Below are 13,976 nucleotides of genomic sequence, written 5' to 3' on the forward strand. Positions count from 1 at the left end.
ATCTTGATTAAGTGACTTTTCTAAGGCCTGCTGTGACTGTAGCCTCGCTAAATTAATGGATGTCACTTTACTCAAGATAGTCCGCAGCCCAGTCTGGGCTTTGGAAGTTTGGATTTGGGAATTGGAGCTGGGCAATTCCGGCCGAGTCAAGGAAGGCAAGGAAGTCCTTGACTTACTGGTAGGTCCCCTTAGGGAAGAGTTGCTGAGGCAAAGAGAGCCCAGCATTATTTTGGGGACAGGTTACTTCCCCCCTAGTCATGGCTTCCAGGTGTTAGATCTTTGTACAAATACCAGGAAAGCAGTGATCTATTACCAACTTTAGTTACTCCCAGCTACAGTTCTTGTTTCTGAAGTTTCTGTTTTGTAGATTTTTCAGGACTTCTTTACCCTTGATCCCATCTCTCTCATCCTGGAGTTCTACCCACAGACCACCTAGCTATCACACACCCGGAGCCATGACTCCAGGAAGACATTCATTTCATAGCTAATCCTTTCCCCTGGGAATTTTTGAAAGTAGTTGCTTTATTTACTTAATCCTCTTCAAATAAGAGTTTGCATACTTCTCATTGGCATGCTAAAAAAAAAACAAAAACAAAAAAGCCAAAGGCAAACACACACAAAAAACTAGCACACCACCTGTGAAAACCCAGCATGACCTGAAACAGAAATCTTCCCCACATTGGCCTAAGACATTCCATGACTGAAGGAATGCTTTGCGTGGTTGCACCTTGGTGGGCTACATAGTTTGTCGATTATCCAAGCCTTGGCTTCTCTTTTCTCCCTTTCCTGCTGTATGGATTTGGCCTCTTTCCTTGGTTATTAGCACTTCGGCCAGACGGTAAAAGGAAAGAATTGAACTCCAAGGATGATTTCCATTTTGTAGCTATAGTTGGTTGAAGACCTTGATCCAATGTTGGCTTGGGAATATCTGATTGTCATTATTTCTGCTTGTATTCATCAAAAGGTGGTTTGTTTTCACATGAAAAGGGGCCGTTTCATAAACCAATGCAGCTCCAACAGGTGTATTCCCTGGTCAATCTATGTCAATTCTAGGTTCTCAAACATCAGTGTGCAAAAATTCAACCAAGGAGATTCCTGGGCGCCCTGGTCCCTGAGATCGTTTCCATAGAATGTGGTCCAGGATTTTGCATTTAGCAAATTGTCCCCAGGTCCTTCTAATTAAGATTAACTAGGGGCCAATTTTGAGAAGCGCTATCTGGAGTTTGCACATGGCTGTTCAGGTAATGCCTTTTCTGTGGTTAAATACTTGGCAATTAATAAGATTTAATTACAGTGTGTACGGTTTCCAAGGCAACATGCATTGTGTCACTCTCACCTACAGAGCTGAGAAGATTGAGGGACCACAGGGAATTTGCAGTAAAGGTGTGGCCTCCAGAGAAATGTCATCCAAGTTCTTTATGATGAGTGGTGTTTCATACCATTCATCCAAGGGCCCCCTGCTTGTTGGCAGCAGCAATAATGGGAGTAAACACATTAGAAGCCAGGAAGTCACTGGATTTCTGGAGGTAGCAAGGAGGACTTGATGAGGGATGAATACAGCCATTTAGTTACTTGCACTCCCCCCACCCCCACCCCACCCTGCATCTCCTCAGATCAGTTTAGTCCAGAATGATTAGGATGGTGGAGGAACAGGAGACAACCTTGAAAAGCTTTTGAAAAATAATGGTCAGCTGTGGTAAACGTTTGAGCACTTTTTCTTAGTTCTCGAATGGACAGGACTGTTGAAGTTCTCCTGCTCCCACTTTCTGTCGGTTGACGCTACGTTTATAGAGGGCGTATGAGCACATATGGTGGGAACTTCCACATAGAATTCCTTGCCTTTTTGACCTACATCCAAAGGCTCCACACTCTGTACATTTCCCAGGTTTAAGGATGAAAAAGGTTAAGTCCATACTGTATTTTACCATAGGCTTCTGCTTAGGTTTAGTTTCAAAGCTAGAGGGCACTGGAAAAAGCATTCAGCTATCAGACTTTGGGGTCTGGTCCTAATTCCCAGCATATAAACAGGCTTTGCTGCTGCAGGCAAGTTCCTTAACTTCTCTGAGCCTGCGTTTCTACCTCTGGGAAACCAGGAGCTTACACTCAATCGATAGTCTTAACTTTTGAAGGGTGACAACCTCTTTGCAGAATTCAGTGAAAACTAGGAACTTTCTTCCTGGAAAAAAGTATATCTATACTTAAGAAAATTGCATTCACTTTCCAGGGGACCATAGACCCCTCCTAAATAAGGTGTTTTCTTAAGACTTTTCCAGCTCAAACTCAGAATAGCTGGGTCCCACAAGGACCTGGGGAGTCTTTCATTGTTTAAACTAGCCTCCTGAGGAATGAGGTATTTGCTGAGGGAGGTTTTGTTGTTCCTGGCATTTTCACTAACTGCCCTGTGCATTTAGAGGAGAAAAAAACCCAAAAACCACACTGAGAAAAATAAATAGGTCATGTATAGCTTCTGGAATACGAACTGTTGTCCTTATCATTTTTCACTGTGGTGACTCTTCAAAAGTAGGTGGATAGTATCATTGTCACATGAAGGGTGTGTAGGGGAATTTGTTCAGCATACAGATACTGTATTTTGTACAATGACAGTTAAGCCGTTACTGGGAAATTGAGGTAAAATGTAAAGATCTGGTTAACTTGAGAATGTCAGAAGGTTCCAGAGAGTGTATCAGTGGAAATAATATATATTCTTTACCGTGTCATAGCTCTCATCTCTGACCACCTTCCTAATTCAACCCCCATCTCCCGCCCAGGGCCCAAAGTTGTAATCCAGTCAGGAGAAAATGTCTGTAGTGTTTATTTGGAAACCTGGATACTTAATTTCTTTCTTTCTCTGCTTAGGTGCTGAAAAATCTCCTCTAGAGCTTTGGAAGGCTGAATGGACTAAACATGAAGAGCTTGAAAGCGAAGTTCAGGAAGAGCGATGTAAGTATGCGGTGACTCACCGTCTGGCTGCTCCAGCTGAGCTCGGAGAGCTGCGGCAACCGGTCCTACCCTCCTACCTTGATAAGGCACTGGGTTAATCAACTACAGAAACCAGAGCGTTCAGGGCCGCAGCTCAGGGTAGCTTTCGTGAATGGTGTGCTCTAGGTTCCTTGCTGTTTGTGTGTACAGCTTTTAAAATGACATTTTTAAATTCCTGGGGTCTGTGCCTTGTAGAGAAAGGAATAAAGTAAACAGCTTAAAGGAAGGAATTAGTAAAAACCGCAGCGTTTCTAAAGGCCCCCAAATGTGATTCAGAGTGTCATTTTTAGAGGAAGCTAGTCTCATGATACTGGTTAAGAAACTACGTATTAGCATAGTTCATCTTTAGCTTTGGGGAGCTCTTTTAAACTCTCTGTTAAGGCTTTTGTGGTAAAACAGTAATATCTATTTGCTGCCTGTATCTTTATTTCTCCTGAATTCCTGGGGTTCTTACTTGTTATTTATGATAAAAGACTTTGGATTGGAGGAACCAGCTATGATGTCAGCATTATGAAACAAAGCCTCCCAGAGGAGAACATGGAGAATAATAACATAGGCACAGGATTATATACAATGATATTTTAATAAACGGTCACCTCATAAACCCTGTTGACATTCTAGTCTTATATAAGGTGCATTCCAGATACTTCCAGCAGAATTGTTGAATGGGAAAAATTCATGGAAAGATATTCAATGGGATTCCAGATATGTCACCCTCAAAATGAGCTTGTTTTGGCTATCATTTAACATTAGGTAATTAAAGGTGAACCTGGATTTTATTGCTTTGCTGTGAATTATATGACAGCTTGACACAACCACATTTTTGCAATAAATGGAGGCTACATCTTTTATGGCTAACGTCACACACACACACACACACACACACACACACACACACACACACACCCCACCTCTTTTTGGCTGAAGCTTATCTCCTGAGGCTGCGTCATGACATATGTTACTGCTCTGATAAGACCCAGACCAGAGAAGATGTTTGTGAGATGACTACAGAATCTTGTCTTGCTTAAAGGAAGTTAGAGCTAGAAAGGGTTTTAGGAAAAACTTGGCCTCACCTCATTCTTCAGGTAAGTTAATGGAAACTCAGAGAACATGAAGTGACTTAGCCAGTCACCCAACTGGCCTTTGGCCAATGAGAGCCTTGGTCATCTGACTTCTTTAGCTCCTTGCCCCTGCCACTCCCCAGAGAAACCCCCTTTAACCTTCTCATCTGCTGGCCACATGATACTGTAGCCTATAGATCTCATTTCGCTTTCTGTAAAGAAGGGGTAGTTAAATGGAAAATGTTCCCCAGTTGAGAGGATATGGGTTTGTAAATTTTGTGACTAGGCTAACAAATGTCTTTTCCATTCCAAGGAAATTTGGGTAGCTTCCATTTATACAAGTTGAGATTATTTTAGCAAAATTTAATCAGTCTGGAGTTCCATGATATATGAACAGGGGCAGGATAAATGATAGGTCCATAAACTTTTGGTCGGAAAATTCAAAACTGGTGGCAATAGGGAGGGTGTTGCTGGAATCTAATTTTTAAATAAAAACTGAACTATTACCATGATAAAAAGAGTCACAATAATAATACTATTAAAAGCCTCTGGGATTTGGCAGCAGAAAGGCTCTGAGTTTGGCAGTTCATGCTAAGAGAAGAAATGCTTGAGGAGCAAGCCTGAGAGAGAAGAACAAAGGAAACTGGTATAACGGGGCCAGAAAATAGCAAATGGATCCCCAAATTCATCTCAAATTGCTTCCCAGAGCCACACCACTGTATAGCTAAGTGGAGGGAATAAAAACAACAAAGAAAATCATTTCAAATCCCAGTATGTTCATCACCCATTTCATAATATTATAATAATTAACCATTACGGAGTATTTACTATATACGAGTACGTCAGGTCCTATGCCAACTTCTTTCTGTGAAATTATTTAACCTTGCCACAACCTTTTTTCGTAAGTATTCTTATTAGGCTCATTTTACAGATGAAGAAACTGAGACCGAGGGAAGCACAGTAACTTGTCTGGCTTCTTAGAGCTCTAAGTTGTACAACAAGTTTTTGTGCCAAAGTAGCCCAATTCCGGAGCTCAGGTTTCCTGAGAGGAAATTTGGCTGGAGATTTGATTTCATAAAGCAGGGCAATCCAGGAAGTAGCTTGGAAAGGCGACTTGGGACCTCGGTGTGTGGCCTTGGGCAAGTCTCTTACCTTTCCTGCTTCCTTCCCTAAAAAGTGGAGAAAATACTGGCCTTGCAAAGTTGTTGTGAAGGTTAAATGTGCTAATGTAGAACACACATCTTAGGACCTGGCACACAGGGGATGCTTGGTAAATATTTATTCTTTTCTCTTAATCAGAAACCATGATAAAAAGTGGGATTGGAAAGTGTCTATGGTCTGGAGGGCAGAATAATCTGGTAACAGTTGCTGTCTCTGAGGAGGGAGATTGAGAACTGGAAGTAGGTAGGGAGGGAGACTTGCTTTTCAATGTGTACCTTTGATTTGAAATTTTATATATATGTTGTGCACACACACATATAATCACTTGTTAGAAGAAAAGCATATTTTAAACTGTTCATATTCAGTTAAATGAGCCAAACTATAATCTTCTTTACCCGAAATGAGTGGTCTTTCTCAAAGAAGGAACCTAAACCATCAGCCATCAAATTTTCTTGCTTGTCTTTGTGTGAGGCTGAAAGGAGAAGCGAGAAGAAAGGGTTCTTTGTATTTCTGGGGGGTAGGAAGAAGAGGACAGCAGATCGTGTTCGTGCTTTCATAAAGAGAAGGCAGGTGACCCACTGGTGTGATCACGTTTCAGCCAGCCTGTGTCTGGGAGGTCTGCAGCCTGATCAGCTTGTGGCCATTCAGAGCAAAACCCAGGAGTGAAAAAAGGACAAGATGGCCCAAAGGAACCCCCCTGTGGATGGGCTTGAGGTCACTCTGCTACTCCAGGACTACCGTGCGGGTGGAAGGGATTTAATCCGAGTGTCCTTTCTGGAACACTTAGATGGCTACCACACCAAGGGCAGCTTTCTGTGAGTGCAATAGGGGAACGAAAGTGATTCTGTGGACTGTGGTGACATAACGTCCTTGTCGAGTTGCTTTTATCCCTGAACGTATTTGGGAGCTCGCAGATTACACACAGAGGCCAAAGAAAGTTATGGAGCTCACACCGGTCCTTCACCGTGGATGACATGTTTCAGTTCCCCTTTGTAACTTTATTTTGGGCATCCTTAAAGCTGGTTATATACTAGAGAGAATACAGGAGAAATGTAAAGTATGGTTCTTGTCGTTAAGAAACTCATAAACTGAGGTGGGAGGAGAAAAATTGCACATAAGAAATAACTAAGGCAAAATACAAGTCATATAGACTAGAGATATTTAAGGGAACTTCAAAGTGATATAAACCAATTGTTAAATTGTGGGGCCTGGATGGTAAATGCTGTCAATTTTTCAGAGAGGGGTGAAACCCCTGAAAATGGGAAGATTTGAGAGAGCCTCTTGGAGGTGGGGTTTCTTCCAGGCAGAAGATGGGTAGGATTTGGTAGGATGGTTGGAGAGGAGGGGAGGGTAATTCCGGGGAGCCAGCCATGTAGCACAGTGGGGAGACTCTGTCTCAAAACCTTTCCCTTGAATGCAAAATTGTAACACTTCAAGAGCCCACCCGAGTACCCATGGCATGGCTCTTGAGTCTTTCGATAAGAACACTATAAATATTTCATTCTCGATTTCAAAATGGGTATACTTGACTTTCACGCTTATAAAATGAGTGCAGAGTTCTAAATCATCATGATTTATATCTTTTATGAGTATAGTTTGAAAGTGACTTCTTTACCTCTTTAAATATCTGCAGCAACTAGCATGTGGTTCCACATGGAAAAATGAGCTGTCATCATGAGAAATGAGGCCAAGAAGGTTGGGGTTTCCCTTCGCTAATAAAATGCTCAGGCTTCTGGAATTTCTTTGTAAATGCCAATTTCTAGTGCTGTGAGTGAACTGGGTGGAGGTTGAGGGATGGGAAATGAGGTTGAAAGATCTTTGTTAACAAATCTGGAGAAATGCCTCTCGAACATGATCGAGACCTTCAGAGTTTACTTTGTGGGTGTGTGCTTAATTTTATGAAAGATTTGTTCCCAATTATGTTTTCCATTGTAATAGGGAAGCACCGGACATTCCATTAAAAAAAAAAAAAAAAAAGAATCGAAGCAGCCAGTTCAAAATGGCTGGCTCCATGACAGATTAAATTGATGGTATTCTTTACATAGCAGCTACTAACGATTGCAGCTTTCAGCCAAAGAAATGCACACACCCCGTGAATCTTGAGGAACCAGACACATCCTGCTCAAGAAGGAGTTTGCATTTCTTGCCTGTTGAGAGAACAGCTCTCATGAAGGTCAAAAATCACATCTCTGCCAACGTATTTTTTTCAATGAGTTTTTAGTCAATTATAATTAGTTTTTACAGAAGCCCAAGCCTCCCTCCACCACCACATACACAAAAAGTTGGGAGTATTTAAAATCCAAGTCTCTGTATTGATGGAGGAGCCTTGGCCACATCTACTGTAACGCTAAGCCTCCTTTCTTTTTCATAGACATTATTTAAAAATACATCAGAGGTATGAGATGTATTTTGGGTGGAGGTATGAGACTCTTATAAACTTCTGGAGAGAAATTTGGTCAGGTTTGTGTCATGTTGCATATTTTCCAGGTCTTGTCAGACCTTCTTAAATGGGGAATCTATTTGCTGCTTGATTTCACCTTATATCAAGTTTCCTAGGGCGGCCTAAACACAAATTGTGTTAGTTAAACACAGATGTATTATCTTACGGTGCTGGAGGCTGAAGTTTGAAATCAGGGTGTCGGCAGGGTTGGTTCTTTGTGAACACTGTGAAGGCGAATCCATTCCATGCCTCTCCGAGCTTCCGGTGGTTTGCTGGCAGTCACTGGCTTATAGATGCATCAGCCCGGCCTGTATGTTCACGTTCACATGGTGTTCTCTGCACGTCACGTATCTGTCTTCAAATCTCCCCTTTTCAGAAGGACACCAATCATATTGGATTAGGGCCCACTCTAATGACCTCATCTGAACCCGATTACCTTTGTAAAGACCCGATCTCCAGGTAAGGTCACACTCTGAGGTACTCAAGACTTCAACTTATCAATTTGGGGAGGGGAGTGGAGGGACCCAGTTCTACCCAAAATATACTTCCATGCCTTTCTATCCTAGAGCACTTTCCCCAAAGCCCTGCTCCCCGCTACCCCCACCGAACCCCCAGCATACACTCAGATAGACTTCAGCTCCACAGCTGCATCCTTTGGACTATTTTCAGTATCTAACATTGTGAGGCCAGTGTACACAATTGTTTCGTGAGTGTCACTGCCTAATATATATTAATAACAAGAGTAAACATGTATTGCTCGCTGATCTGCTACACCAGAAATAAGGAGAAGAGTTCTCATTTATTGAATGCTTACTATGTGCCAGGCACTGCACCAAGCCCTTCGCATGTTCTGTATCATGTTCTTTTGCATGTCCTTTATCACTTACAATACTCTATCTGTAAAGACCACTGTTGTTATAGCACTGTGCAGAGGAAGAAATTAAGGTCCAGGGAAGTTAAGTAAGTTGGCCAAAGTCACATATTTGATAAACAGAGAGATCTGAACCCCCGATGGTCTTGACAGAGCTTGCACTGTCTGCTGCTGCACACACTTGCTGACACAGGTCATTCACATTCCTAAATCCCAAAGCTTCAAATTGCATGAAAGAAATTCTGCCCTATTGTCCTAAGTGTAAAGACCCGTACAATGGTTTTACATCATGATGAGTGCTATCCATAATGGCAAAGCCCACCAATATTGGTGTCCTTCCCCATGGCAAGGGAGGATTTGTGAAAATCTTGGGTTGTTTGATTCCTGAGAGGCCAATGCACTTCAGACTTGACTTTACAAGTAAGAGAGAATAGATACTACTTGTGGTTTTCCACTGGAGCCAGTAAAACGTCTGTTTCTGAATGGAGCTCAATTGCTGGCTAACTGGATCAGAGGTGCATTTTAGTTATCCCAGACCATAATTCCAACAATTCTTGGTTAAACCTGATGCCCTTCCAGCTGCAGCTGGAGACCAGTTTGAAACTCAGAACCTGGCCTCTACATTTGAGGAAATCTGATAGTCTACACATCAGTGAATCACCTTGGTTATTACCTCTTAGCTCTTTATTCTAAATTAATTACCTGATCACTTCAAACTATTGCTGACCTTGGTGTTTTTTGTTTGAAAAATTCTTGTAAGTAACTTCTCTTTGGGAATGAAATAGAAATTGCTTCTGAATTTACTCTCTGGAGATTTTCAGTTGGGTTTCCACCCAAAGAGCTTTACTGTATAGAGGTAGTTGTTTTCACTGATATGAAAATAGGTGTCAGCATTAGCCAAAGGCCCAGTATGTCCATAAAGATGAAAATAGTGACTAGCTTTGACTTTTTCTTACCTCCTTTTAAACAAGGAAAGTCAGTGTGTTCTGATCAACTTGATTATCCAATTATTATTTTTATCACATTAATGAAAACAAATTTTGCTTTTTGGGAAGCACTCCCTGAAAGGATTTCATTTTTTATTTTCTCAGGAGGCCAAATGATCTGATGGTCTTCACCGCCCTCCTTCCTCCTGGGTTGTTGAGTGGGCTAGCTGGCTGGGGAGTGTAGAGATTTATAATGTGGGAATAAAACAAGAAAAAGGCTGAGGAACCACATCTTCTCCTTGGATGGGTTTATTCTGAGATGTATTTCCCAATGCTAAGAATGTTTCTGTGGTAATTTTTCAAACTTCGGCTACATTTTTGGAGGGTTTTTTTCATGGGAGACAGTATGAACTTATGAAGCAATCCATTCTTCGAAGGGTTGTTTTATAACTGAGGAGCTGCAAGTTCCTTCTGTGAGGTCCCAATGGGCATATTTATTAAGATATAGGATAAGCTATTATAACAAAGTACTCTGAAATCAAATGGGATAGAAGTTGTTTTCTTTTCAAGTAAAAGCTTAAGCACTCTAAGGCCAGCAGGACAGCACTGCTCCATAGATTCATCCAGGGACCCAGGTCCCTTTTGATCCTTCTGCTGCCCTCCAGACCTGCACTGGGCATTGTGGTAGCTAATTGCAATGTGTGGCTCTTGAGCATTTGAAATGTGGCTAGTTCAAATGGAGATGTTTTATAAGCGTAAAATACATACCAGATTTCAAAGCCTGTACACCAAAAAAAAAAAAAAGAAAAAGAATGTAACATATCTTAATTTTTTATAATTACACATTGAAGTGTGAATATTATGGACATATTGGATTAAGTAAATATGTTAAAATTAATTTCCCCTGTCCCTTGTTATTTTTTTAATGTGTCTACTAGAAACTTCAAAATGACTTAAGTCTTGTATTATAATTCTTTTGGGCAATGCTGGTCTAGGGTGTTGTTCTTGTTGCATATTTTGCATTCAGGTCTTAAGGAACCAGAAAGAGGGAGAATGAAACACAATCTTCCTTTTTAAAGGATGTGACTCTGAAGGGACACAAATCCTTACTATCAACATGGAACTGACTGGAATTTAGTCACATGCCCCTCCCTAGCTGCAAGGGAGGCAGGAAGACATTTTTGCTATTTGGCAGCCACAAAGCCAGCTAAACCTCAAGGGGAAGGAGGAATGGATACTGAAGAAGATGAACTCAGTGTTATGGGTTGAATTGCCACCCTACCTCTGAAAGATTTTTGAAGTCCTAACCCCTAATACCTCAGAATGTGACCTTTTTTGGAAGTAGGGTCTTTGCAGAGGTAATCAAGTTAAAATGAGGTCATTAGGGTAGGCTCTAAATCCAATATGACCAGTGGAAATTTGGACACAGAGACAGACATGCACGAGGGAAAACTATATTAAGAGACACAGGGAGAATGCCATGTGACGATGAAAGCAGAGATCTGGATGATGCCTCTAAAAGCCAATGAATGCCAAAGATTGCCGGCAAACCACCAGAAGCTAGGAGAAGGGCATGGAACAGATTCTACCTCACAGCCTTCAGAAGGAACCAACCCTGCTGACACCTTGATCTTGGACTTACAGTCTCCAAAACTGTGAGATAAATTTTTGTTGTTTAAGCCACCTAGTTTGTGGTGCTTTATTGTGACAGCCCTAGGAAACAAATATACTTGGCCCCAGTCATTTTCCATAGTGAGCTTCATTTGAGAGTTGGATGATAAAGATGTACCAAATGTTCTTAGGTTTGATTACTTTTATCCCAAAAGTGAATATTGGTTGCTATTTGCCCATTTCCCCATTGTCCTATTGGTGGCATGCTGTTTCAGGTGAAGTTAAATGCCTTTTCCATGTTAGAAATGGAAACTGCTCCTGAGTGTTGTTACCAGCTGGTGACATTAGCTTATCAGTCAGGCTTTTCCTTTTAGTCCAGTACTATGTTGAGTAACCTGGTTTGATAAGATGTGGGATTAATAGGGCCTGTGTTAAGTATACCAGTTACAGTCATTATTTTGGGATTGCTTACACAGATAGGAACTGTCATGAGCTGATCCCACACTTTCATAGGAAGGTTTAGGAATGATGTCAGCCTACAGTTATGTGTTATAAACTTAGTTTTAGGTTACACTGAGTGCATTTATTCAGTCAACATGCAATTTATGAAGTTGTGAAACATGAAGATTCTTAATTATATCAATTAATTTCATTTGCAGATATATGCCAGCTTGACTCAAATTGTGGGGCTTAGAATTCTCAGCAAAACATTATAGACTTTTTTTTGCAAAGACAAAACCTTAAAATAGTGGCATTTCCACTTCCCAGATATGTCGCTTTGTTACTATAATCTAAGATCATATTATGTTTTTTCTGTAGCCACATTCCATCTTAATTCGTATTGGGTTGGTTATTGGTTCTTTTCGACCACTGTTGCTTGCAAAGCCCTGTCTCTTTGTGTGCTTGTGCTGTTGGATATGTGAGTGAACCCAAATGCAGGACGCTATTTTTATCTTAGTTAAATTTTATTTTGTTTGTTAAGTTTGTTAAATTTAATTTAGTGCAATAAATCGATTGCTCTGTTTTTTTCATCATTTTAAACTCTGACTCTTAAAATCACATATAGTCATCCACAAACTTGGTAGGCATGCTCATTTAAGTCATGAATGAGCGTATTGAACAGATTTCCCTTCATATATATATATATGTAATACATATATGTATTATATATAGCTGAAGTTAAGGTATAGTTTTTATATATATGGCATTGTCATATATTGTATATATCATGTCATATAATGATAGGCATCCTTCCTAATGGACACTGCCTTAATCCTCATTCTGTGGGGCCTGGTTATAGCTGAACATTATGCTATTTCTCAGCCCTGTTTTCTGTCTTGTTCCAGTTTTACCCCTTATTATCTACGTGATATTGGGCACGTTACATCCCTTCTCTCATCTTTGGTTATCTCAATCTATAAACCAGGGTGGTGCCACCACCTCTCTTACAGCATCGTCACGAGATTAGGATAAAATCTGGCATGCAGTCCATTCTCAATAAATGGTAGCTAATGATAGCTGCTACCCCGATGCCTTGCATGATGCCTCACATTAGTAGGTCTTCAGTAGTATGTGATGAATGAATGGCCTCAAAAAGTTTGCTGTCTAGTTGAGACACTATGATTGACATGCATGAAACAGTTAAAGTAGTACAAGGCTTATGTCATTCAAAACAAATCAGGAGTCCAGGCTGTAAATACCATGGGGGTTTACAGAGGAATTGAGGGAAAAGTCGAGTTTGGAGTTGGCTTTCTTGATTGGGTAGGTTAGGGTTAACAGAGGAAACCAGTACTGGCAAGGGAATGGGCAAGAGTAGAAGGGGTGAGGAGACGCTGAGGCTCCTCAGTGGGAGACACGCATGGAAGAGTAACAGAAAGGAAAGTTAAGTGGCAGGGATGGACTTCTCAGCATTGAAAGCTGGGGGTGGGCGTTGCAGGTGAAACTGAAGAATGACGTTTAGAGATGATTGCATTTTGGGGAGTAGGATGATTTGGGGGTTTTGAGAGACTAAGCAGAGAAAAGGGCCAGGACTAGGGCCGAGGCCAGGGCGGTGGAGGGAAAGGATGTGATGCTTTGAGTGGGTGTGGGAGGAGGACCAGGGAGGAAATCCAGATTCCTGTTGCTACACAAAGGCCACACCCTGTTGTGGGCATGCCAGCCCAGTGTAAGTGCCCTTCATCTCCTGGGAAATCGGATGTGGGCTTATGATTGCACTTGCCTTTCACTAAGCAACTGGGTGGGAAGAGACATTAGGAAATGAGAAAAAAAAAAGAGTCTATTTGATTAGAAAAGAAAGTATGGAGAATATTTATTTAACATTCAAATGCACTTCTGTGCCAGGCATTAGTCTAAACAACTTAACAAATTGTAATTTATTGATTCCTCTCTATTAGAGGAGTCCCATTCTCATCCCTATTTGCAGATGGTAAGACTGCCACAGTGTAACCTACTGTATTAGATTGCTAGTACAGTACTGCTGTAACAAAGCTGTCTAGATAGAGTGGCTTAAATAGCAGAAATTCGTTGTTTCATAGTTCTGGAGGATGGAAATCCCAGATCAAGGTGTCAGCGAGTCTGAAGGCTGTGAGGGAGAATCTGTCCCATGCCCCTCTCCTTGCTCTGGTGGTTAGCTGGCAGTCTTTGGCGTTCCTTAGCTTATACGTGTTTCCCCGAAAATAAGACCTTCCTGGACAATCAGCTCTAATGCGTCTTTTGGAGCAAAAATTAATATAAGAACCGGTCTTATTTTACTATAGTATAAGACTGGATCATGTAATACAATAAAATAATATGATATAATATAACATAATACCAGGTCTTATATTAATTTTTGCTCCAAAAGACGCATTAGAGCTGACGGTCTGGCTAGGTCTTATTTTCAGGGAAACACGGTGGATGCACCACCCAGATCTCTGCTTTCATCTTCA

At 41.2% G+C, this 13,976-nt stretch overlaps 1 protein-coding gene across 6 annotated transcripts in view; it reads left to right on the top strand.

Annotated features, from left to right (window-relative positions):
- The window catches only part of RAI14 (retinoic acid induced 14), a 135,317-nt gene that overhangs the window by 19,652 nt on the left and 101,689 nt on the right, over positions 1–13,976 (top strand). For all 6 annotated transcript variants that reach the window (XM_074329024.2, XM_019737233.3, XM_019737234.3 and 3 more), the window contains exon 2: positions 2,857–2,940. In XM_074329024.2, the coding sequence (XP_074185125.2) occupies positions 2,905–2,940 (36 nt within the window). In that variant the 5' untranslated portion in view covers positions 2,857–2,904. The remainder of the gene's footprint in view (positions 1–2,856; positions 2,941–13,976) is intronic.

The sequence above is a fragment of the Rhinolophus sinicus genome, chromosome 3, assembly GCF_057876585.1.
Source record: "Rhinolophus sinicus isolate RSI-liver-muscle chromosome 3, RSI-T2T, whole genome shotgun sequence".
NCBI classification, from domain to species: domain Eukaryota; kingdom Metazoa; phylum Chordata; class Mammalia; order Chiroptera; family Rhinolophidae; genus Rhinolophus; species Rhinolophus sinicus.